This window comes from Dendrobates tinctorius, unplaced genomic scaffold (assembly GCF_039654945.1).
Source record: "Dendrobates tinctorius isolate UK_male_01 unplaced genomic scaffold, ASM3965494v1 ptg000070l, whole genome shotgun sequence".
NCBI lineage: Eukaryota > Metazoa > Chordata > Amphibia > Anura > Dendrobatidae > Dendrobates > Dendrobates tinctorius.
In genome coordinates this window covers 63,943,644-63,970,712 of record NW_027361738.1, presented here as the reverse complement: position 1 = coordinate 63,970,712, position 27,069 = coordinate 63,943,644, and the positions used below count along the sequence as shown (strand labels likewise).

At 39.9% G+C, this 27,069-nt stretch overlaps 1 protein-coding gene across 2 annotated transcripts in view; it reads left to right on the top strand.

The window, feature by feature from the left end:
• GAD2 (glutamate decarboxylase 2) overlaps nt 1-26,294 on the top strand; it is a 135,540-nt gene extending 109,246 nt beyond the window's left edge. For both annotated transcript variants that reach the window (XM_073581768.1, XM_073581769.1), the window contains 6 exons: nt 1,343-1,407; nt 8,381-8,459; nt 11,530-11,679; nt 15,689-15,796; nt 17,322-17,411; nt 19,119-26,294. In XM_073581768.1, the coding sequence (XP_073437869.1) occupies nt 1,343-1,407; nt 8,381-8,459; nt 11,530-11,679; nt 15,689-15,796; nt 17,322-17,411; nt 19,119-19,292 (666 nt within the window). In that variant the 3' untranslated portion in view covers nt 19,293-26,294. The remainder of the gene's footprint in view (nt 1-1,342; nt 1,408-8,380; nt 8,460-11,529; nt 11,680-15,688; nt 15,797-17,321; nt 17,412-19,118) is intronic.
• Nucleotides 26,295-27,069: the final 775 nt, after the last annotated feature.

Genomic DNA, 27,069 nt, shown 5'->3' with positions numbered 1-27,069 from the left:
GTCACCTCTCTGTGAATAGTGAGCGGCGGCTATAACTGTGCTCCCAACATTGACTGACAGCCGGCTCTAATGCTGAACTCTAATGCTGAGCTGGCTGTCAGTCAGTGCTTGGGGCACAATCACAACCACCGCTCTCCACGCACAGAGCGGTGACTGAAACCACACCAGTGACACCCTTGTGACTGAAAAAGCGAAGCTGCCAAGGGGAATAAAGTTGATTTTTTTCCCAGCAGTGCTGCTCTCAGTGAGGCAATTCTCAAGGTATCAGAATACTATTAACCTGCAGATTAACCCCATATCTGCAAGTCAATAGCATTATTTTACATGACAGCTTCTTTTTAGAGTTTTCTCAACTTTTTTTTTCTTCAGGAGTACACTGCTCCCAGTCCCAACTTGGCAGGGGGTTGGTGCACTCCATGGTTGAGACCAGCAGCATGGCTGCAACACTGGTCTGAATTGTGTGCTTTTCCATACTGCAATCAGAGTTATCTTTGCTTCTGCTGCATTGGAGAAGTGCAAGGAAACTGAAGTCTTCTGGCTCTAGTGATCTGGCCAGCTTCCTATTGGCGGTTGCAGGCTCTGAACCATAGATTCTGCAAATGTTGCGCGTTCCTTGCCCAGGTAACCTCTGAGACTGTTGGGTGGTCAATAACCAAGTCAAGGCATTGGAAAGAGATACAGTAAATTGGAAAGTTGCCTTTTTAAGCATTTTCAATGTTTTTGCAATTTTTAAGGTTTAGATAAACCATTTAATATGACGACTGTTACGTGTTTTTCTACTTTGTTCCACCAACAACGAATGCGATGGTCATTTACCCTCCATATTTAGGACTCTTTTTCCATATTAGATTTCATGAAGTAATCCAGAAAGAACATTTATGCAGTTCTTCTAAAAACATGTATGGTGACAAGTGATGAATTACAGATGCAAAAGGTCGGAATCGCTATGAAATGTCAATGACTTGATCCGCTACTTCCATGAAATCATTAAGTTCATCAAAACATGGTTGATGCATAGCTGACACATTGATAATTGTTTTAATAAGTATTACTCTTTAAATTGACTGATTTATGATTTATTATTTGCATATGTCTGCAAAATACCACAGCAGCACTTAGTGGTCCTAATGGGAGACTCTTCCACTTGAGCAGTAAAATGAGAACCACTCGTAACCTCGGTGTAGTTTGCATATCCGCGCCGAGTGCCAGACAATGCTGTACGTACAGGCAGAACCTAATCATTTCATGCAAATAATTGCAGCCAGAAGAATGTAAAGGACCAATGCGACTCCTATCACAATGACTTACAATGCTTATAAAATCGTACGTCTGTTTTCTGCAGGGAGCGTGGGGTGGAGGACTGCTGATGTCGAGAAAACACAGATGGAAGTTAAATGGTGTTGACAGGTAGGAACCATTTGTTTGTTCATGTCGGGCACGTTTTCATACATTCGCTGACGGCCGCAACAAAAGTGCAGTATGAACCATTTACTCTTGGGCAGCAAGGACGCTCTTATTTCCATTGGCAACTTCCAACTCATTCATGTCACTACGCTTTAGGAAAGCCTGCGTGGTGACATTTCCTCTAGCCACTGCTGTTTTGGCTCCAGAGATTTTTTTTTTTTGTGTTTCCTGGCACTGATCTTGGAAAAAAAAATGATTGGAATATTTAAAAAGGATGAAAGAAAAAGGTTTAATAAAGGTACAGGGAAATGCTAATGATTAATTAAAAGGGAAATTTCTTATAAAAGAAGAAAACACAATAACCAAAGACCAAAGGAAGAATTTAGCTAAATGGGACAAATCATGAATAATATCTATCTATCTATCTATCTATCTGTCATCTATCTATAATCTAATATCTATCTCTCCATATCTATATATCTACCTATTATTTATCTATGTATCTATCTATTTTCTATCTATCTATCTATCTATCATCTAGCTCTCTCTTTTTCTATATATCTACTTTATCTATTATTTATCTATGTATCTATCTATTATCTATCTATCATCTATCTATCTATTATCTAGCTCTCTCTAACTATCCTCATATCTATCTATATATCTATCATCCATTTATCTATCTATTATCTATCTATCTTTTATCTATCTATGATTTATCTATCTATTATCTATCTATCATCTATCTATCTATCTATTATCTCTCTATATATCTATTATCTCTCTATCTCATATCTATCTATATGTCTATCTATCTATTATCTATCTCATATCTTTCTTATAGGAAAAAATAAAAAGAAAAAAATGGATATACAGTATATAGCAGATAGAGTACATAGATTGGTAGACATTATCCCATATCAGCAAAGTTAATTTTAAGGGTTTCTGTACCAAAGTTCAGAAAAAAGAAAGAGGAAGAGAGCGAAAGAGGGAGTCAGAAAGATATAGAAAGGGAGAGAAAACTTGAGATTCATAAAAAGGTAGACAGACTTATAGATACAAAGATAAATGTTATGGTTGATACAAACATAGATGAATTTGAGATATAGTGGCATGTAAAAATTAGGGCACCCCTTGTCAAAATTCTTATTTTTGTGAACAGTTAAGCAAGTTGGAGATTAAATGATCTATAAAACGCCTAAAGTTAAAAATGACACATTACCTTTGTATTTTAGGCAAAAAAAAATATATTGTAATTTTTTACATTTTAAAAATTACAAAAAGAAATAGATAGAGAGATAAATATGAAAAGAAAATATAAGATAGATAGATAGATAGATAGATAGATAGATAGATAATGTTCACACTATAAGTTACTAAAGGTTGACTTTTTTTTTAGAATTACCATTATGTCTTAAAATTAATATACCAATATCTGTCTAATGTTTTACTGTCCTGATGTTATATCTGACCAGTGATTGAAAAACTGTGACCAATTTTAAACTTAAAAAAGTAACAAAAAAAAAGAAGAAATCAAATGAAGACTAAACCTTTATGAGGAATTAATCCAAACTCATATCCACACTGACGACACAAATTATACATCATTATTGTTAATATGACCCAGTTGCAAATGATAATTGCTCTACCACCCAGGGATTAAAGCTTCTGAAGTCCCGCAGTTGTATGTTCTGATCTCTGACACTCATCAGTGTAGTGAAAGAAGCTTTAGTCGATTTCCAAGCCTGGCAAATTGGGGTGACAGTTCTTTTCTTCTGGCAGAGAAGCTGTGTAGTGATGTTAAGATGCCGCCTATCACATATGGGATAGCTTGTCTGGTATATTTGTATTTAAAATGAATATAATTTCAGGGTATTATTCACTGTAATTGCAGCAATTTCACAGAAAATAAAGCACTCTTTGGCTGGGTGTTGGCTTCCTAGAAAAGTATGCTGCCTAATAATTGGACCATTAAAGCCTAAATGGAGCGTGGTTTTAAAAAAAAATAAAAATCTTTGTCCCTGTTTCTACAGATGGTACTGTAAATTAAAATGAATATACAATATACTGTATACTATACAAAATACAATATGGTCAAAATAACATGAGGATTTGCTATCACAAAATAATATATGACCTAATTGACCTTGGCCCTGCAGTCACACTAATAATGTACACTATAAGGGTGCATTTACACTGGCCAATTATCCTAAAAGAGGGCTCCTAGGAAGACTCGTTTGACTATTTTCTGTCTGTAAATAAGCTGCTCCTTCGCTAGGTGAACTGATTAGTAAGCATGCTTAAAGATCATCATTCTCGGCAGCACATCATCTTGTCTAAATAGGTCATGTCCTGCAGAGGACAATGACATCCATGTGCACAAGACCATCTTATCACTAATTGCTCTGCGTACATGGCAAGTGCAGTCGGCTTGTCTAACCAGACTGTTAAAAAAGCACTGAATAAATCACCAGAATCAACAACAGCATAAATACAGCACCAGAACCATCATCAGTACATGAATCTATTGACAAGGTGAGCATAGTAATCAATTGCAATACCAGGTCAGCCCTTTATGTACCATTGTTTCACATGAACTTACAAATCTCAATATGTCCTTTACACTATAAGGGTATGTGCACACGCTGTGGTTCTGCTGCGGTTTTGGCCCTGCAGAACTGCAGCAGTTCCGCAGACATGGTACTTTACCATGTTAGCCTATGGGTTTTCAAAACCGCAGTGCTCACGCTGCGGTTTTTTACCTGCGGAAAAGCTGCGTTTTTTTTTCCGCAGCATGTCAAAATTGTTTCTGCGGATTCTGCTGCGGTTTGCCACCTATTCCATTGTCCAGGTGTCAAACCGCAGGGCAAAACCGCAGGCCAAACTGCAGCAAAACCGCAGGTCACTTTACCTGCAGTTTTACCTGCGGTTCCGCGGGAAAAAACCTGCAGGTGAATCTGCAGTGTGTGCACTCACCCTTAAGGAGATATTGGGAGTTGTTGTTAACAGCCATCATCACCTTGTGGAAATTACAGGAACTACAGCAATGAGGATCCGCAGTCAGTATCACCTATAAACATTTACATCCAGGTACTTTATAGGTGACATGTTCTTTGATTGGAGTCATTCTCTTACTTTTCTTGTCCAGGCACAGCTCTTCTCTACAGACTTCCCTCTTCTCCGGTCTTCTGTAGCACATCCTCACACGATGACCTTAAAAGTAACAATGTTTTGATAATGTTCCTATAAAACAATAGCTGTGCTACGCTGTGCCCCTGAATGCAAAAATTATGCCTAACTGTAATCCCTGCACAAAATATGACCCCAACACTGTACCCTTCATGGCACATAGCCTTCACACTGTCCATTTGAATAAAAAATTGCACATAATCCCCCTTATGAACACTAACCGCTCTAACCATCACATTGTAGACCCTTATGAGCTATAACTACCAAACTGTTTGCCCTTCTGAACTATAACCGTATCTGCCCTTATTAGCTGTTACGACCACACTGTCCACCTTTATTATCTATAAATACCACACTGTCCGCTCTTATATGCTACACTGTCTGCACTTGTTGGCTAGAACCAACCACACTGTCCCTATCTTCATTGTCCCCCCACAATGCCCCCTTTCCATACTGGGCTCCCTCTTCACACTGCACCAGCCACACTGTGTCCCCCCTATACTGTCCAGTTTCTATACTGTGCCCTCTCCTTGTGCTTCCCCTTCTGCATACTTTCCCAAATACTGCTTCCTCACATTGTCCCCCAAACTACCAGTCTCTATCCTGTGCCCTATACTATTCCCTCACATTGTGCCCGCCATAGTGCCCAGTCCTTATACTGTGCCCCTGCTCACACTTTTACCCTCTCTGCATACTGTACTGCCCCCTCCGTACTGTGGTCTTGCACTGACTCCCCACTCTGCTCCCTCTACTATCTCCTCACAGTGTCTCCTCATACTGACCAGTCTCTATATTATCCCCTTTCCCACTATTGCCCCCTGACACTATCCCCCACACTGTCCAATCTCTATACTGTCCCACCTACACTGACCAGTCACTGTCCTCCAAGCTGCTCCTTTCTAAACTGTCCAACCCACTCTGCCCAATCTATACAGTGTCTCCTCACACTCACCCACATACTGTCCCCTCACACTATTTCCACCCCAATAAATCTTCCTTGCATCTTTGGTTCTATTTGAGCAATTACCTTCCATCAATCCTCTACTCCTCTGTGGCACAGTAATGACATCAGCAACGTGATCAAGTGACATCGTCATGTCTAATGGAGCACCCTCAGGACTGCCGCATGTGGCATCTAGCTAATTTTGCCCCATGGTAGAGGCATCCTCGTGGTGCTCTAATGCTGACTGCGCCCCCGCTTGTCCCCCCCCGTTTTGCCCCTGATAAATTAATACCAACATTTACTGTACATGCCTGTGTTGCACTGTATATTAAACATGTGCAGGGCATTACCTTCCTTCATCTCTCAATCATCAACGCCTCCTGCTGACAGGATGATCCATTTTCAAGAAGATTAGTGCCTACTGGAGGTTATCACCATAGAAACTGCATGATTTACAGAATCGTTCAAGACTGAACGGAGCTTTCAGAGGAAAAATAATGCATTTTTGGAATATACAAATGCCTGTATTTTGGTACACCAAACAAAAAGGTTAATTTTGTGAAATTACGCCGCTTAGAAAAAAAAATCCTTTGTGCTACTAAAGATCTGTGGCACAATTTTGAGACTTGAGCGAAAAACAGAATGTTTACTACACATCGATTGTCTGATATTTGAGAAAATGTTCTCCTTCATATACAGTAGTAATAATAAGTCGGGGGGACAGAGGACAGGACCCCAGGATTTTAAGGACTATTCTGTGATAATATTCCAGTCTTTGATATGACTCAAAGTGATTAAGTCCAGCGCATGAAGCGTATATCGCGAAACTAGGAAGGGCTATCTAGTGCTGGGTGTATCAGGGGGCAATATCAAAAAGCCATAGTTCCTTGGCTGAGGTATTTAGCTATAGGAAAGAGGCAGAAAATATATAAGTGGACATTTGACCCATTTATAATCTTTAATTTTATATAACGCTAACATATTCCGCAGCGCTTTACAATTTGCACACTTTATCAACACTGTCCCCGATGGGGCTCACAATCTAAATTCTCTATCTGTATGTCTTTGGAATGTGGGAGGAAACCCACGCAAACACGGGGAGAACATACAAACTCCTTGCAGATGTTGTCCTTGGTGGCATGCGAACCCAGGACTGAGCCACCACTGCCCAGTGACCCATTTCATTAAAACCTATAGCTGCACAGATGGTTCTGTAATTACAAAGACGTATAACCTCCATGCCTCGTATGCACGCTCATTTGAGCTCCATTTGAATACAGATATTCTTTGTAAAATATCTCATACGATAGGCATGGTATTTCTCTCTCACACCTTCCTGTAACCTGTAGTAGTACCTATTTTGGTTTTCATTTCTGTAAATGTTCACCAATTTACACACACCAAAAAAATACGTGGAATAATTAAAAAGGGGAGAGGAGGGGGGTATGGCTGCAGCTTTTATCCCCTATCCATTGAGGAATAGGGGATGACTTGCTGATCACTGAATGCCCAACTACTGTGACCCTCAGTAATCCCAGTAATGTAGCCCAAGAACCAGGTTCAGATGTGTCCCATTTCGACTTGAGCAGAGGTGCACATGATCGGTCTTCTCTCCATTCATTGTCAAGGTAGGCGCAGGGCCGGCCCGAACGTATAGGCGAACTAGGCGGCCACCTAGGGCACCGACCCAAAGGGGGCGCCAGAGAAAAAATAGAAAAAATTATAAAAAGTCTTTTCAAAAGGCAAAAAGTTTTAGGGATGGAAAGAAAAGTGTACATATTTAAGGGCAAATATGACGCAAGAGAGGTTGGTTGGGTTGGCAACAATTTCGATAGAATCTGAAGTTGCTAAACAAATTAATCTTGGTGACTTAGTGTCATCCTTTTAAAAAAAAAAAGGCAAGGAAACAAACATTTTAATTACCTATGGTCGTTTTTGTTTTGTGTTATTGATTACTTTGTATATATTTGTCCTATACAACTTCTCAGAAGATTAAAGAGTTAGGAGAGAGTTAATTAATCATTGTTGTTGTGGTTTATTTTCCTCCTAAATTTATATCCCAAGTTTTCATCTACTGCCAAGAATAGTAGGGTCGCAACAAAATAGTTTCACCTAGGGTGCCGTAATCTCTCGGGCCGGCCCTGGGTAGGCGCTCTCTACAGGGCATTTATGCCCATACCCCAACGCTGCACACACCTGCCTTATATTCTATTTGGGATTCTCCCCATCACTATACTGCTTTTTCTGTATCGTATTATACTACTACTGGAGTATTGCCTATTCTCAAGCCTAACAATCAATTATGGATACACAGTATGTTCCTACTGTATACCTCCATGCTTCTAGTCTGAGGAAGGTCTGAGTTAAAGACCGAAATGTCACAAGAAATTGGGACTTCCTACGTTCAATAAATTAATTGCATACAAAAACCTTTTTATGGGTGCCAGATTTTTTAACATTTATCATTCATTGTCAATCGGACAGCTAGAAATAACAAAGTATTGTCCTCAGCTTTCTCTAAAAATCCCATAGACAATGAATGAAGTGAAAGAGGATCACTCGCACCTCCTCTTCATTGAAGATGGAGCTTTGCAGAGCCCGGTTCCAGACGTTACAGAGTTCTGTCCTCAGGATCACCGGAAGTCCCAGTGGACCAGCTACCAGTAATCACCAAGTTATCCCTTGTCCTGTTGATAAACCTAACACAATTTTTTTGGAAAACCATTTTATGAAAAGGAGACAGTTATGTTGATGTGCAAGAATGTCAGATAGAAGCTTTAGTAGCATAGATATAACAGTATAATGATCACTTTTCCTGATATATGTCGATGGTTTTATTTTTAGAGCCAATTCTGTCACATGGAACCCACACAAGATGATGGGTGTTCCACTCCAGTGCTCAGCACTTCTGGTTAGAGAAGAGGTAAGATTTCATAACTTCTACGACTTTAACAAATGACATCATGTGATTTCCAGATCTTTAGCTTTTAACTCCCTGTAAAACCTTAGTTCCTTACCTTTGAGAGTGTGGCCGATCCAGTGATGTCGGCGCTGCGATTTCTACCAGCCACTTAAAATTGTGAACTGCAGCGCAGCCATTGCTGGAATGGCACCAATCTGGCTGGGAGATAAGTATCAAGCATTTCCACTTTATGATGAGCAGCTGAGCGATTAAGAAACTGTTCTTCAGTAGAGGTCAGCTCAACCCCTTTACTGTGTGAAGCAGCTAAAACTAACAAGTAAAGTAAAATGCCAATATCGGATCACACCTACCCTTATTGCTTCTTTAATTAAATGGATAGCATCCGTACTACAAATATAGAAAAGGCACAATATTTGAACAGAGTAACACTGTATCTTTCAAGGTCACCCATCCCTTCTGTTCTGCAGGCAGATAAGTGAGCACAACGTTCCCTTGTATTGAGGAGATAGTTGTTGGGTGACAGTTATCTAAGATGCATGGACACCTGTAGGTTCTGTTCGCATTGGTCCCATTTGTTTCTCATGATTAGCCTCATTAATAAAAATACCATAATCCTAATGGAAACCTGATAGACCCCTTTATATGTAAACTGGATACACTAGGGTTGGACAACACACCCTGCATACAGTAGCTATCAACATTTTGTTATTAAAAGATTTTCTAGGACATATGTGTTTTGACCGGGGCCACACAAGCATATATTCTCTCATTCGAGATAATTGGGTCAATTATGCAAATCACACTTTGATCAGAGTCTGATCAGAGTCTTTCTGATGAAGAGAAAATGGAGGAGAAAATGTCTCTAACTTCTCCATGTCACGGTTCCACCCCTCAGTGTGTCTGGGATGCAGTTACTGACAGCTCAGCTATCCAATCTGGTACAGGGGCGTTCTGAAACTGTGAGTGATTTGATTGACAGCTCAGTCATCCAGTCTGGTGATAGGGCATGCTGAGCTGTCAGTGTGTTGATTGACAGCTTGGCCATCCAATCTAAGATAGGGAGGTGTTGGCTGTTTCAAAGTGTTCATTAACCCAGGCGATTGCCAAGCTACATAACTGGGTGTTACTACCAGACCTCTGCCAGACGTACATTCAGCTAAGTGTGGTTTGTTCCTCTGTGCCTTGCATTCTGTTTGTAGATCATTTGTTGCCTGACCTTAGACCTTGTTCTGACCAGCTGTCTGTTTAACCCCTTCTCCTCTGATCTGCTATCTCCTGGTATTCTGACCTCGGAACATTACCTGAAAATACCTTTGTCTCTTCCTTGTGTTTATGACGTGCCCTCCTGGCTTCTGACCTCGGACTTTCTGACTATCCTGACTCAGCGTCACATTCCATTCTCTCAGTCCATGGAAATCAGGCTGCATTCAGATTTTATCCGAGTAGCGTCCAATGTTGTCCACACACTCATTGACTTGTGCGTCTCTGTGTTTGATCCAAATATCAAATCAAACTCGGACATGTGCAAACAATTGGATTTGTGCAGGGAACCATGGACTAGCGTTGGTCCGAGTGCAATCTGATATTTTGTCTGATCACACTTGGACAAAAATTCGGCAATGTATTTGAGCCCTTATTATGATAGATAATGGCATTTTCTTTGTAACAGAAAAGGTGAATAAGATAAGACGATATCACACTATAATTTAGTAGAATGGGCAGATCACACTTGCAGTCATTATATAAGCACTGGTTGAAGTTATTGAAAGACATAGAGGACTGCGGTATTATCACTAATGTAAATGTAAATGATGTCTCTTCCCTCAGGACGTCTGCAATTTAAGCAGTTACCGCTTATACTTAGAATTTGCTATAAATTGTGCTGTATGATAATAGACTTCTGCACTGGTCACTTGTAGAATTTTAAGTAAGTCACACCTAGGTGTCAGACAACCAGTGACCACATAACACATCTGCCAATTAGGAATGCTTTTCCAAAGGTGCCACATTTAGAAAACTAATACTAGGGATTAACATATTTGATAAAACTTCAATTTCTACATTATGGAGGCAACAATTCGACCACTGTAGTTTAGCTTTTTTTTTTATAGGACTTAGGTATATTCAAAGTAAGCAAATTGCTTCATTTATACTATCATGTTTGGGATCACAGACTTCATTTATGATGGGTTATTTTGCAGAAATCATGATCAGCAGAGGTCAAATTGGAGGGAAATAATTTTAATTAAAATAAAAGGAACAAGAAATACAAAATGTTAGCAAAAAAAAATCTTAAAAAAACAGTTTCATATCTTTACCCTTATTTACATTTTTTATAGTTTGCTTGCTCTAAAAGAGTATATGCTATATATCCTTAGAGTTAGAGCTAATGTGATCGGATCCCCTTGGCATTAAAGAAGCACTGCCATCAACATTTTTATCCTCTTAATATATTGCAGTCATCATATTACACAGCACTGTGTAGTTACAATTGCTCACTTTGCCTTTCTACCCTGTTAATTCTTCTCTTTCCCATTAGGTCTATGACATCACGTGGTTGAAAACTGACTAGCCGAATCCTTCTAAGCTGTATGTAGAAACAGGAGGTCAATTTTCTCTGTATGAGTTATAAGTCACTGCAAAAGTCCCTGGGAGGCGGGAGCAACTGGGTCAAGAATTGAACTAGTTGATGAGTCATGTATGGAAAATTGACCTCCCTCCTGTTTCTTACATAGAGCTTAGAAGGATTCAGCTAGTCAGTTTTTAATCACGTGATGTCATAGACCTAATGGAAAAGAGAAGAAAGGCAAAATGAGCAATTGCAAGTACACAGTGCTATATAATATGATGACTGCAATATATTAAGAGAATAAAATCTTTGATGGGAGGAGGAGTGCTTCTTTAAATGACATATGAGTTATTAACCATCGCTGTGCTGAACTGCCTAAGGTCATGGGCCATCAGCCACTGTCCTGCTGTATGAATGGTCATGGTGCTCCGCTCTGTAACACTTGAGAATATTTTTAATGATTGGCATACTGATGGTTATATTTCCACCTTTACTCTTCAGGGATTAATGCAGAAATGCAATCAGATGCACGCGTCCTACCTCTTCCAGCAAGATAAACATTACGACCTGTCCTATGACACCGGGGACAAGGCTCTGCAATGTGGACGTCATGTGGACATTTTTAAACTATGGTTGATGTGGAGAGCAAAGGTAATGACTGATCAAATATAGCAACGTGACCTGTCTTATATTTGTAGTAAAATATTTTGTATTACCGGACTTTAATTCTAACATAATGTAATATTTTGTTGGATTCATTTAAAGTCATGGATGAAAATGTAATATACATGCATAGTCCTAAATAACACATTACACCTGTGCTGAGCTACTCTTCCACTCTTTGATCCTCCCATTTGTTCTTAAGCCTCCCCTAGTTTCCTGATCCACGCGCTCCTGACTTTTACTCACCTCCCACAATGAACTGTATTATCAGAGTGAAGAGCGCTGTAACCCAGTTTTCCCACAACTCTGCAGATTTTTTTCCCAATGACTGACATATTAATTAGAACACAAAGTAATGGGAAAGCTAGGTTACAGCGTAAGGGCGAATTCAGACTTCTGTACAAATCAGTCCAAGAAAGTACCGTAATGCATGCAAGCTTGCGGCTGCCGTTCATAGGAGACAGTGATTTTTGCTATATAAAGCAATATTGTGGCATAGCTGTATATAGGATAAGTGATCAGATGATTTCAAGTACTGTGAAAAAAAGTTTTAAAAAATATGTGAAAAATAAAAAAATATAAAAGTTCATATTACCCCCCTTGTTCCCTGTTAAAAATTAGAAAATGAAAAAATAAACCAACCGTATACGGTATCGCTGCATTTGTGAAAGTCCGATCTCTGAAAACATAAACTAAATAAATCCGATCGGTAAATTTCGTACCAAAAAAAAGAATCAAAACTCAGAATTTTTCGGCCGTCGCAACACTGCGATGAAATATAATAATAGGGGATCAAAACATCATATCTGCCCCTAAATTATATCAATAAAAACATTGGTTCAGGAAGGGGCAAAAGATAAGCCCTCACCTAGCTCCATATCCCAAAAATTGAAAATGTTATGACTCTCGGAAAATGACTTCACAAGCAAATTTTTATTTTTTTACAACTTTGTGAATTTTTTTACCATTTGCTGTACATAAAACGAAAACTATGCATGCTTGGTATCTCTGCAAATGTACTGACCTGGAGAATCATATTGATGGCTCATTTTTATCTTTGAATGAATGCTGTAAATAAAAATGAAAAAAAAACACAATTGCGTACTTGCGGTTTTCTTGCTATTTTGCTACACTTGGATTTTTTTTCCTGCTTTCTGCTAAATCACATGACATATTGGATGGTGTCATTCAAAAGTACAACTCGTCCTGCAAGAAAATAAAACCTCACACGGCTATGTCGATGGAAAAAAAAAGAAAGTTATGGCTCTTGGAATAAGGGAAGGATAAGACGAAAGCGCAAAAAAGAAAAATTGCCCAGTCTTTAAGGGATTAAAGAAGATATCAAGGCTTTCAACATGAATGGCCTAGTAGCCAATATATTCGCATTTTGTCCCATTGCTGGGACTTCCATCGATTAGCCATAATCAGCTATTTGCAGGGAAAGTGTTCAGTTTGTCTGCAGGGCCACCACAGGGGTAATAAACCTTTAGATTGTACCCATTGAAACCAATGAGCTGTACGACTACATGTATAATAATTAATAATAATAATAATTTTATTTATATAGCGCCAACATATTCCGCAGCACTTTACTGTTAGGCGGGGACATGTACAGACAATAAATTCAATACGAGTTAAGACAATTCAGACAGTGACATTAGGAGTGAGGTCCCTGCTCGAAGCTTACAATCTACAAGGAAATGGGGGGACACAGGAGGTGAGAAGTGCTTGTTATTTCAGGTCTGGCAATTATAATAAATAGGGATTTTCATATAAAGCTGCATGATCCGGTCATCAGCCCGTGTGTTTAAGTGCAATAGTCAAGTATCAAGCGCAGCTATCGTGTGCATGGAGGGTGTGCAGACAGATGAATAGTAGGGTGTAGATTCAGAATATTTGGAAGGAGGGAACAGGGCAAAGTTAGTTTACTGAGTAGTACGGAGGGCACGTGTAGGGCGATAGACAGAAATGAGAGAGGAGATATAAGGCGGTGCAGAACAGTGGAGAGCTTTGTGGGTGAGAGAGATGAGTTTATACTGGACCCTGTAGTGAATAGGTAGCGAGTGTAAAGACTGGCACAAGATGGAGGCATCGGTGAAGCGGCTGGACAGAAATATGACCCTGGCTGCCGCATTGAAGATGGATTGGAGAGGAGAAAGTTTGGTAAGAGGGAGACCGATCAGAAGAGAGTTGCAGTAGTCCAGATGAGAATGAATAAGAGCAACAGTAAGAGTCTTAGCAGTTTCAAAGGTGAGAAAAGGTTGGATTCTGGAGATGTTTTTAAGATGCAGATGACAAGAGCGAGTGAGTGATCGGATATAGGGCGTAAAGGAAAGTTTGATGTCGAATATGACCCCAAGACAGCGGGCATGCTGCTTGGGAGTTATGGTTGAACCCTCCAGGGTTATTTCGATGTTAGGTGGAGTGAGGTTAGTAGAGAGTAGGGAGTAGGGAGAAACACAAGAAGTTCAGTTTTGGAGAGATTTAGTTTCAGATAGAGGGAGGACATGATGTTAGAGACAGCAGATAGACAATCCTTGGTATTTTGAATTAGGGTAGGGGTGATATCAGGGGAAGAAGTGTATAATTGGGTGTCATCAGCATAGAGATGATACTGGAACCCAAATCTGCTGATTGTTTGCCCAATAGGGGCAGTGTATAGAGAGAAGAGGAGGGGGCCTAGGACTGAGCCCTGCGGGACCCCGATAGTAAAGGGACGAGGAAAGGAAGAGGAGCCAGCAAAAGATACAGTGAAGGAGCGGTCAGAGAGATAGGAGGAGAACCAGGAGAGGGCTGTGTCCTTGAGGCCTATAGAGCGGAGCATAGTGAGGAGGAGCTGGTGATCCACAGTGTCAAATGCGGCAGAGAGATCCAGGAGAATCAGCAGGGAGCAATGACTTTTCGATTTAGCTGTTATTAGATCATTAGAGACTTTGGTGAGGGCAGTTTCAGTGGAGTGTAAATGGCGGAAACCATATTGTAAGGGGTCGAGAAGAGAGTTATCCGAGAGATAGCGGATTAGACTGGAGTGGACCAAGTGTTCCAGGAGTTTAGAGATGAAGGAAAGGTTAGAGACAGGTCTGTAGTTAGCAGTGCAGTTCTGGTCCAGGGATGGCTTTTTAAGTAAAGGGGTTATGATGGCATGTTTAAATGAGGAGGGAAATATACCTGAAGAAAGAGAGAGGTTAAATATTTTAGTCTTGTGAGTGGTGACCACTGGTGAGAGAGACTGCAGGAGATGTGAAGGAATGGGGTCACTGTTGCAGGTTGTAGGCCGAGCAGAAGTGAGGAGCTTGGAAACTTCTTCTTCTGAAACAGACTCAAAGATGTCTAGTGAGCTTGAGGTGCGGCAGGGAAGGGGATCCAGGCATTGAGGAGAATGGGCTGAGATATCCTGATGGATGTGCTTATTCCCCTGATGCTGTTAGTAGCAGTTCTCTGCTCCATTGATTTGATGTCCTAAATAAGGGACTAAATTAATACAAGATGCGGTAATTGGGCATTTGTTGTCTCTAGAGCAGTGTGGACGGTGGTCCGCTATCTTGGTGATGTCATCCTTCGGCACGCGATTGTGCCCTGATAACAAGTAGTGGCAATGACCAAACTACTCGTATAGCATAAAGAAGAAAGTAATTTTGGGTGCCAGAAAGTAAAATGTAAAACTTTGTAAGGGTACTAGTAAACAAGGGCGTAACTACAGTTGGGTGAGAGTGTTGCAATTGCATCCAGGCCATTGAGCTTTGGGGGCCCCAAAAGTCCCTTTGGCCTATATAAAAAAAACCCAAAGACTTGCAATAATCGGCGGCCCCATTAGAGCTCTTGCTTTGGGGCCCATGCTGTTAAAGTTTCACTACTGCTAGTAAAATCAATTTATAGTAGGGCAGGAAACAGAAATCTATGAAAAATAGAAAAAAAATGTTTTTATGTTCATGTTTTGTATCTTTCTAAGAGCAACAACTTCAATATTTCTAATTATTCCACTTAATTTTTGTTTCAGGGAACAACAGGATTTGAGGTTCAGATCGATAAGTGTTTAGAACTGGCAGAATATCTCTATAATAAAATAAAGAATCGGGAAGGCTATGAAATGGTGATAGAAGGAAAGGTATAGCTAATATATTTTATATCATATTACTTTATGCACCAACATACCATATACTGTACATTATGCACATGGGGAGTGTGTTATATAATAAATATCTATTTGTCACATACAGTAGAAATGGGGGATTTGATTTACAGAACTCTAGTCTATCAGCCGATGGAGGGGATTCTTCAAATTTCTTCATGTTCTCCATTCTGTCAGTCCATGGAAGACTGCACTCAGATGTCATCTGAGTTCAGTCCAATGTTTCCCATTGACTCATTGACTTGCACGGCCGAGTGCGACCTAAATGCCAGATTAAACGCAGGCATGCAAAGAGTTTCTTCCTTCGTCAGATACCGTTCAAGAAAAAAAATCGGACATGTGAATGACCCCATAAAATAACATTGGTCCGAGTGCAAGCCGATGTTTTCTTGGATCACACTCAGACAGCAAATATGCTCGTCTGCACCTGCCCTTAGAATAAATCTAACAGTACACACAAAAAATCTATATCTGCTATTTCAAAACATTATAACCGATCAAACAGCGTCATCCTTTTATTATTTCGTCCTTTGACCTACTGTACCACTGTTTCATACATTTTCTGATTGTGGTGGTCATATACTTTTCCAAAGACTAATAAATATATGGAAAACTAGAAAAAGGCCTGATGCTATCACATCGGAAGTGTGGTGAAATTAACATCTGTGTATGCTTAGTGGTGTTAACAGGAGCAGCGGACATGTCTCATACCGTTTGCGCTTTCCAAATACCAGTGTATATGTGGGGCTGTCAGAATTTACTGCTGCCCGAGGTAATCCCCACACAGGCGCAGTAGCTGTTTCTTGTGGCCACAAACTGCAAGCAGGCACACAGGCTGTTCCTTGCAGCCATGACAGAATTTACTGCTGCGTGAGGTAATCCCCACGCAGGCGCAGTGGCTGTTACTTGTGGTCACGAACTGCAAGTGACATACACGTGTCCTGTCCGCTATTCCCGCACAGGTGCAGTAACAGCCAAGTTGTTACTTCGCATGCGCGAGAATAGCAGTGACATGTATGTCACTTGCGCAGGCGCAGTTCACACGAACTGCACCTGCGCAAGTGACATTGACGTCACCGCTATTCTCGAGCATGCGTAGTAACTACGTGGCTGTTACTGCACCTGCATGGGAATAGCGGTCACGTGTATGTCACTTGCGCAGGTGCAGTTCTTGCGGCCATGAACTGTGCCTGCGTAAGTGACATTTATGTCATGGCTATTCTCGCACATGCGTAGTAACGACGCGGCTGTTACTGCGCCTGAGCAAGAATAGCGGTGACGTGAATGTCACTTGCGCAGGCGCAGTTCATGGCCGCAAGGCTGTTCACAAACTGCGCCTGCGCAAGTGGGACTGCCGCGGTGCCTTATGAGATTCGATGACAGTGGCCAACTGGTGATTATATATGTAGAAAACTGATTTCTCCACTTGTTTATAGCTAAACCAATGCATCTTTGCAGTCTTTAATGCAGTTTTTGTTTGTTTGTTTGTTTGTTTGTTTAGCCTCAACATACCAATGTTTGTTTTTGGTATGTACCACCAAGTTTAAGACACATGGAGGACAATGAGGAAAGAATGGCAAGACTTGTGAAGGTGATGTAAATGTTAATTAGGGGTTTTTACACTGTAAAGCGGAAGCAGCCCCCATTGGTACAACACAACCACCACCGACAACACATAGACATCAAGAGGCAAGAGAACCTACTGGCAAATTGATCTTTAAAAGTGTCCCAGCACAAGCAGTGGCCTCTCATACAGCCAAATAAGATCTCATACTTTGCACTCAGGAAGGCGCAACACACCGTGTCTGCAAATTGAGATTCTGGTTTGGCATTTATCCTAAATCATGTGACAAGGCTCCTTAAAGGGTCGATATTGACTTTTAGGATTGCTACATTCAAAAGGTGGCAGTAGAGTTCAAGTCATCTTCCTCTCTGAAGAGACAATTTTCATATAAGATACATGCAAACATTGAACATTGAATATATCAAATGTTATATAGAGTATACTTATAAAATTGTGAAAATTGATAATCAGTCCACAAATTGGTTAATTCATGTGTGTCCACCAGCAACAACAAGGCAACCTTTCTTTGATAGGACTCTAAACTTTTCTTATCAGACATACAAATACCTATCCTGAGCAAAAAGCCTACAAAATTAAAGGGCAGGTAGAATTAATCACTAATTAAAAGTAGCCCCAGATTGGTTGGAGGAGGAGTTACTAGTCAAATATGGAGGAAGTCACCAACTTATCTGGCATAAGGAGTCAGTACATGGACACTGTCTGCAGTAAAGAATAAAATGTTTTTTCCCTACTGGGGCAGAACCACCGAGGAGTGGATGGAGATCCCAACAAGCCACTCAACATGGTACCAGGCCATTACAAAATTAGAAAACAATACTCATGTGCTCAGTGCTCACCACTTCTTGGGAACAATTGTAGCTTGTTAGTTGTGGTGCACGGACAATGGTGTGGGCCTTTTCTCAGGCCACGAATAATGTAAAGTCGATAATAATCCCAGCATTCGCAATTGAAATAAAAAATACATATATTTATTTGGTCACTCAAAAATTTCAAAGACAAAAAAATCAAAAGAAACACGTGGCCTACTTTTTTCAAGCCCATGGCTAAAGACCATGCATGTGCTTGAAACGCGTAGGCCAAGTGTTTCTTTTAATTTTTATGTTTTTAAAATTTTAGTGTGACCAAATAAATATGTTTATTTTTAGTAAAATGTTCTGTAGTAGATGCTGAAATTATTCACTTTACCACACCATTGCCTAGTTCTGGGGCAAATTCATCTCTTGATCTGGCCGAATGATTCTTCATAATAATGGATACTAGTGACAACCAAATAACCATATTGGACACTCCTTCCCAAGTGGTAAATTAGTTGCCACTCTTTCTCATAGACCGGGGTCACACTTGCGAGTGCAATGCAAGAAACTTGCGCCTCAATACCCGGCACTGCCGCCGGCACTCGGGACTGGAGCGTTCAGCTGCATAGAAATACATGCAGCCGCACAGTCCGGTCCCGAATGCCGGCGGCAGTGCCAGGTATTGAGGCGAGAGACTCGCGCGAGTTTCTCACATTGCACTCGCAAGTTTGACCCTGCCATAGGCTGATTCCCAAAATAATCTGTTGGACCATATTGATAATATTTTCTATGGGCACGATGATTCCAAATTTTATGATCAATCTTCATACAAGAACATGTTTTGTATAACTGGAAGGCGGGTACCTTAAGGACCCTCTCCTATGGTTGGTCCAACCTTTTTTTTTCTTTTTCTCTTCAGGTAGCCCCAGTTATAAAAGCTCGGATGATGGAATATGGAACCACCATGGTCAGTTACCAACCTCATGGAGACAAAGTAAACTTCTTCCGCATGGTGATCTCTAACCCCGCCGCAGCTCATCAAGACATTGATTTTCTGATTGATGAGATTGAACGCCTTGGACAAGATTTATAAAGTGATCCTTAGGGCAGGTGGAAACTCTTAGGTACACTACAGAGTTGTCAGAGCTGTGTGAATGTATTTGTGGTGCGTTATCAACGTAATTCAATATTGTGCCGTAAAACCTCGAGTATAGTCGTATTTGAAAAGCATTTACTCCGTATCCGGTCTAGCTTTTAGATAGCCATATTACTTGCAATTCTGATGTCTAGGAAAACGGTATCATGTGTACCTTTTCATGCGCTAAGCAAAATAATTGCTTCTTTATGTGAATGTGCCAACTGTAACGAAAAAAAGAATCAATGTCATAATATGTCCTAAGGCAAAGATTTACAGTATAGAAAATGCATTGCCTTTCATAGTATCAAGATGGAATTTCTAATTTACATTTGATATATTTAAAGACATCTAATTTTCCAGAGAAGTATATATATATATATGCTAAATATATCCTATTTTCTAAAAATAAATATTTTATTTTGTATGGGTTTCCAAACAATTCAAACCTAATGTATGATATTGTTCTTCGACTAGGACCTTTAAGAAAAAGCTTAACATGCTTGACCCATCAAATCCACATTTTGCAGGTCAACCCAGTAGTGAGTTATCCCACTAAACAGAACATAAATAATTAAATATTCAGATAATGTAGGAAGAATCTATATATTCAAGTGTTATTAGATAGTTTGTGGTAAGGAATCCGGTGCATTTGAAACCACTGAAAAAGTCCTCAACTTCAGATTTGGGCAATTTTATTAAAAAGGCAAAAGCTGAGCAGAAAAAGCAAAATACATAATCGTGAGCAAGTCATATCAGTACTCGGAGAATGCACAGACTAAAAATACAATAGATGAAAGTAGAACAATAGTGAATGTAATTTTGCTCTAAAACAGGTTGGAAAAAAGGGGTTAAAGGGGTCTGCTTGATAAACTGTAGTACCAGACAGAACCCGGAAATAGTAGTGTTGTTTTGGAACAAAATGTAGGCTCCCTTTCATAAAGGAGTTCTTTACATATAGTCTGGGTATATTTTACTTATATAGTCATTCTATATTGATTTTGGGGATTGTGACTGTGAGGTAAGAGGATTTCCTTCTAGTGACAAAAAAGCATGGCATTGTCCTCAACATCAAGTCAAAACTTGAAAGCCTAATTTAGCCAAGAACTGTCCCAATCTTCACGCTCTGTAACTTGCCATCCATTGGACTGTTCCTATTCATCATCTTTCTCGCAGCATTGTATGAGCTGGGACCTCCTTACCTGTGTTCATGCCATTGTTTAACTACTTTTTTGCTCCAAACTGAAAGCTCAACTCTCTTTTAGGCCTCCATGCACTTTGCCTCTCTGTTCCTACCCTCTTGTTTGTCAAAGCCCCATCCCCACCTTCTGTAATGAATGTGCAGGTCTCACCTGCTAGAGATGGATTACGCTTGACAACAGGCAGCAAGTTATACAGAGAGAAGACACCTAGTGACCTGCACTTTGGAGTGATTTTTTTTTTGGGGGGGTATGACATCACCAAATGAGAGTGTTTAAAGTACAGTAACCATTTAAGGACCAAAACAGTCTTTTGGGGTTTTTTTTCACCATTTCGGCTTTCGAGTTCCTCTAAGCTCCATATAGAAGTCATTATTTTGCAGGAAGTTGCCAAAAGAAAACTAAGCCAATTGACAAAACAATCATGTTATGTTAATAGGGGATCTTCACTTTAAAGGGGTTTTTTCCAAGTCTGCAGTCATTCTATATAAATCCACTTAGTGCTCAGTGTGCGCTGTCAGGATTCTCAGGATTGGGCAGCAAGTATGTGATTTACATACATGCGGTCACGTGCCAACTAGATGTCATTGCAAGTGAATTGAAGGTCAGAAACATCTAGTCGTAATGTGGCCGTAAGTATGCAAATCGCATACTTGCGGCCACATGATCAGTCACTCCCGATTCCATTACCGAACAATCCTGACAGTGCGCACGGAGAGGATTTACAAGCCTTCAGTCACATAGAGTGACCCAAGTCTGATTATCCCCTTTAAGTCTAAATATTGAGCTATATCGATGACCTTAATATAGGCACCGGCCTACTGTGGGTCACTACCTGGGGAGCCAAAATTAGTTGCTGAGCGGCTTTACCCTTTTACGCCTCAGCAATGATGTCAGCTGGGTAAATTGATGCATGGCTTTTCTTCCAGTGATGTCTCTTGTAAGAAGTCCTTGGTGTTCCCATATGATAACATGCACTTTCTGTATAAATGATCCCTGTAGCCTCTTAAGACGCACAATTCTAATGCACTGTTACCAATACTTGACCTATGACTTTATTCTTAATAATTACGTCTCATAAATGTCTTCTATGGAGTGAATAAATTCCTTCTGTATGTTTTGCAGTGATATAGTGGAAAATGCATCATAATATTAATAAGAAAGAAGATAAAATCTTACTCTAATAGGAAGCAGATTGCTTTCTTTTCTCATATTGTTCTCTATTAATGTTGTATAATGGGTAAAATCTATTTTAAATGTCTATAATATACACAATCTATATAGTCATAGTTTTGCATGATCGTCTTTGGTTTTACAGCATCTCATGTATGTTCCATCTCAAAGTGCCAAAATCAATGCTAGATTTAATGCACCATCCCCGCCCCCGCCACATCAATTTCCTTTTCATGATCAACAAAGGCCTGACCAAGCTTGTGAATGCAACTAATTTCAGATGATTGCTCTTAATTTTGCCATTTCTTTTCTCCCGGACGAGAAGCACATTTGGGTGATGATGGGAACTTCTCTTTGCTGAAAGCTCCATGTATTCTCCATTTAATGCAGGGATTGTTAAAATTACCGTAGATATAAAATACTTAGGAAAGCCCATGTTAGTCAGATGTATTTGTGCTGCATACAGTTATTATCAAGGATTACGGAAGTAGAAATCAGACCAAAAGCCTTTTACGCTGTTAAAAATATCTAACAATCAATAGCAATTAAAATAATGTTTTTCTCATTTTATCTCTTCTAGCTTATTTGTAACACTATGAAGAAATTAATAATTAAAATAAATTTCTGCTCTTGTGTAAAATTAAATTAATAATATGATGGTGTGTTGTAATGCATTAGTAAATAAGTCAGGTCCCCCATCCTGTACTAATGTCTTCTATCCTGGGCCCCTATCTGTTATATATGTCTCCCATCCTGGTATTTACTGTATGACCCACATCCTGGTATAAATGACCCACATCTTGGGCCCATTCTTATATATATCCTCCATCTTGGGCCCATCCTAGTATATATGTCCCTAATCCTAGTATATATGTCCATCATCCTGGACCCATCCTGGTATATATGTCCAACATCCTGGTATATATATCCCCCATCCTGGTTTATATGACCCTCATTCTGGGCCCATCCTTATATTTAAATGTGCCCCACCTTGGACCCATCCTGGTATATATGGCCTTTATTCTGGGCCCATCTTGGTATATATGCCCTCCATCCTGGTATATATGTCCATCATCCTGTGCCTATCCTGGTATATAATTCCCACATCCTGGTATATATATCTCCCATCCTCGTATATATGACCCTCATTCTAGGCCCACCCTTATATATATGTGCCTCATCCTGGTATATATGTCCTATATTCTGGGCCCATCCTGGTATATACTGTGTGTCCATCATCCTGGGCCCATCCTGTTATACATGTCCTTCATCCTGGCATATATGTCCCTCATTCTGGTCCCATCCTGGTATATACAGTATGTCCTCCATATAGTATATATATCTGTCATCCTGGGCCCCATCCTGGTATATATGTTCAATATCTTGTGCCCATCATGGTATATATGTCTCCTATCCTGGGCCCATCCTGGTATGTATGGCCCGTTCTGCTGCTGTTCTTAAATATATAAAAAAATAATTCTACTCACCTTCCCCCGCTCTCACACCAGCCGGTGTCCTATTCTGTATCCCGCTCAGAGGCCAGCAGCTAACTTCAGTGTACAAGCACGCAGCACATAATGACACCGCCATGCACCGCCAGTGACTTGCACACCGTTGTCAGCTGCTTGCCTCTGATTGGCCGCCACCTTGTATTTAGAGGCAGGGACACAGTGGGTTACTGTGCCACAATTCACTTCAGCTGAATGTGCATCCACAGATGCACATCCAGCTAAAATATGCACTGGCGTCATCGGGCCCCCCTCGTGCACAGGCCCGGCCCATTCATGGTCGCACCCGCTGCGACTGTAATCATTACGTCCCTGACCACATGAGATCCTGCTCAGTTGTAATGCATCTCTCTGCTTTCCCCTTACTTCTGTTAGTCTTAGAGATAGGAAATGGGGTGTAGACACAGCTTCACATGCTGGAGAGGGGAGAGAGCAAGTACAAACTCAGGGAGAGAGGAAAGAACAGGCTACAGATAAGGAGGAAAGCATACAAAGAGGAAATAATTCAGTATAGAAGCTGTGCCAATATATGGGTTACCGGAAATAAAGAAAACTGTACTCTGCATTCACACAGACCTCACATCCAGCGTAAATTACTGGGAGAGACACTCTCACACGAAAATAATGTGAAACTTAAATCAGGCTGCAAATTTCATTCCGGTACCATATATAAAAATCAATTTATTTCATTTTTTCATGTCCATAGCCTTTAAGAGCTCATTCATACTTGTGTGATACAGATTGGCGCTCATTCCATTTAATTAAAAAAAGCATTGCCAATTCATAATGCCTTTATTCACATCTATATTTTATTGTTTTATGTGTATGGAGTTTTTCCAACTCACTTCATGTTCCAACATTGTTGCATCTTTTTTTTATCCACAGAAGTCAATGGATTAAATTTATTTTCAAAAATCCATTTTCAGCATTTGCATCATTTACCTGGACATATACTGTACGTTGTCATTTTTTATCAACCGTAGTCCTGCAACGTTTCAAAAACACCAAAAAAAGTTAAAAAAAATGAATCAAACAAGGATGAAAAACAAACAGTTTAAGAAATAAAACAAAAACGAAAAAAACTGCAAAATAGAACGAAAAATGGAACAAGTTATAGAAAAATATCCATGTTTAACATTTTGTGTTCTGCTGTCAATGACCCGCTACACAAAATCTTGCCTTTTTGTTGTGATGCAGTGCAGTTAAGGCTAGTTTCACACTAGTGTATGGAGGAGCTGCGGATGGCTGCGGGCTTCCTCTGTTAAGGTCTGCCCCTGGCCGCACCTCCTCCGGTCAGCTCCGCCTCTGACGGCATGCGACCTGCGTACCCTGTCTTTAGTAGTGGGTATGCAGGCCATGCCAATGAATGCAGATGCCTGTGGATGCATCTTTTTGACGGTGTGGCGACCGCACCAAAAAGCAACATGCTGCGCTTTGCACAGGTGGTCGCACCGTCAAAACGATGCATGTGGAGGCATCCGCATTCATCGGCGTGGCCTGTGTACCCAATGCTAAAGATAGGGTACGCAGGCCGCATGCCGACAGAGGCAGAGCTGACCGGAGGAGGTGCGGCCGGAGGCGGAGCTTCACGGAGGAAGCCCGCAGCCGTCCGCAGCTCCTCCATACGCTAGTGTGAAACTAGCCTAAAAAAGAGGCCATTTGTAGTCCACTGCTGAGCTAAAAAGTAGCTGTGAGAATTTATTAATTCCCATGAAAGAAATCTCAGAAAAAAATATTATTCAACTAACCTCAATAATAATTAAATAATATTTATTTTTTAATAGTAATAAAATATAATAATAATAATAATGCAAAATCCTGGCCAATATATTAATTAATATAGAAATATTTTAACACATTTTTTACATATATATTAGTTGTATCTATATATTAAGAGAGAAAAAAAAACATAGCAATCGAAATGTCAACCATTTATAAAAAGAAAATTAGTTTAAAATTAGGAACAGCTATTAACTGTACCATAGCACTACTACAACTGCTGCTGCTACTAGGAATGACTAATAACTACTTAAATTAACAAGAACAATAAGGTTGAAAAATAGTAATTATTGTAGAAGTTTTAGCACTGTTACTTTATTTTAATTTTAATACTAATATTAATACTTCTACTATTAACTAACTTTCTATTACTGTATATAAAACACAACTCAAACTACCTATGTTTCATATTTCCATAGCTGTGTTTCTCATCATCACTATTTCCCTCCTGCCATCATTACTCGTCGCGTCACATTCGCAGAGACGCTCTATTTTTTTTCATTTTATCTCCCAAAAAAAAAATCACATTCCGTAAATGTTGAGTTCGTGCTCGGTACCTTTAATTTAAGAAATGGAGTGCAACGTGAGTTTCAGCTTTTGCACACATACGTGGTGTTGGTCTTATGTCACGCAGATGTGAATTAAGAAAAAGAAATGACTTTGTCTGTGACTGTGTTGCCTTTCCTATATTTAATATTACTGTCTCGTCACCTCAGATTGAGGTTGTGTATAGTGTTGCAGTTCAACCTGTGTTGCTGTATAAGCTTTGTACAATATATTATTGAGATGAGTTTTATTTTTTAGTATTTTTTTGTATTATTCAGTGTTGTTCTCGTGAAAAATGGCTTACTATGACAGATTTTTTGGACCGATATACTTTTCTTATGATAAATCGCTGTCTAGAGCACAATCAATAGAAACGGTCCCTCTACCTTTTAAGGTTTAGCTAATGATTTTTAATATGTGCCGGTGATCGGATTACTGACATTCGGTAACCAAAATAGACCAAATATCCCCTCTTGTTGTATGGTTAGGAAAACCGCACAGAAATGCTGAATGGGAGTTTTTGGTGATTGTGATTGTCATACACTACTATTTTCTATGTTCTTTCGCAATGTCTTAAGAGTGTACTTACGGGTCTTTGTTAATTTTGCAATTGTTGTGTATAAAAGAAGATTCTGTTGTTTCTTTGAAGGGAAGACAGTTACTTCCGTCTACCAAATAAATATATGTGTTTTACTAAAGTACTGTATTTTATCAATGTTGTCTATTTTAAATCTAATAAAGATGTACAGATGTGATTATCATTATTATTATTATTACACATTGCTCAATACTGCCATTTTCATTGGTAGAGACATGTGCATGGTCACTATAAGGCCATGTTCACACGTTCAGTATTTTACATCTGTATTTGTAAGCCAAACGTGGAACAATCAGAGGAAAAGTTTAATAGAAACACGTCACCACTTCTGTATTTATCACCCACTCCTGGTTTTGGCTTACAAAGACTGATGTCAAATACTGAATGTGTGACCGTGGTCTAAAAGGCACTATCATCAGAGGTGTGCCCAAGCAAAGGGTCCAAAGAAATCCTGGCAAAGATCTTTTGGGGTTTCCCCATGGAACACTAAACAGCCCACTGGATTCCCACAACTGTGTCATGGGGGCCCCATGACAGAGCTTCCAATATTCAACCATTCAGATGCCATGGATGCAGTTCACCGTGGCATCTAAGGGGTTAAACTTCTACTATTAGAGCAAACCTAAACAACAATCACCCGCCAGGTAATGGAGCGGGTTCAGCACATGAGCCTGCCCCAAACATGATATGTTGGGAGAATTGAAAAGACATCAGGTAAGAGGGGGAGTATTCGGCACCAGGTCCCTCTGCTAAGAAGCCTCATTGGTGGTAAGCTTCTGCCCATCACAAAAATGCCTAGCCTATCTATCACCTCTATTCAGTTAACTCCACTTATCAAAATGATCACGATAATGCCAAACAGTGCTCAGACTAATGTGTTCTATACAGTTACCTGCAGTGTTAAACAGTGGCCATTTTAATAATCCTTATAC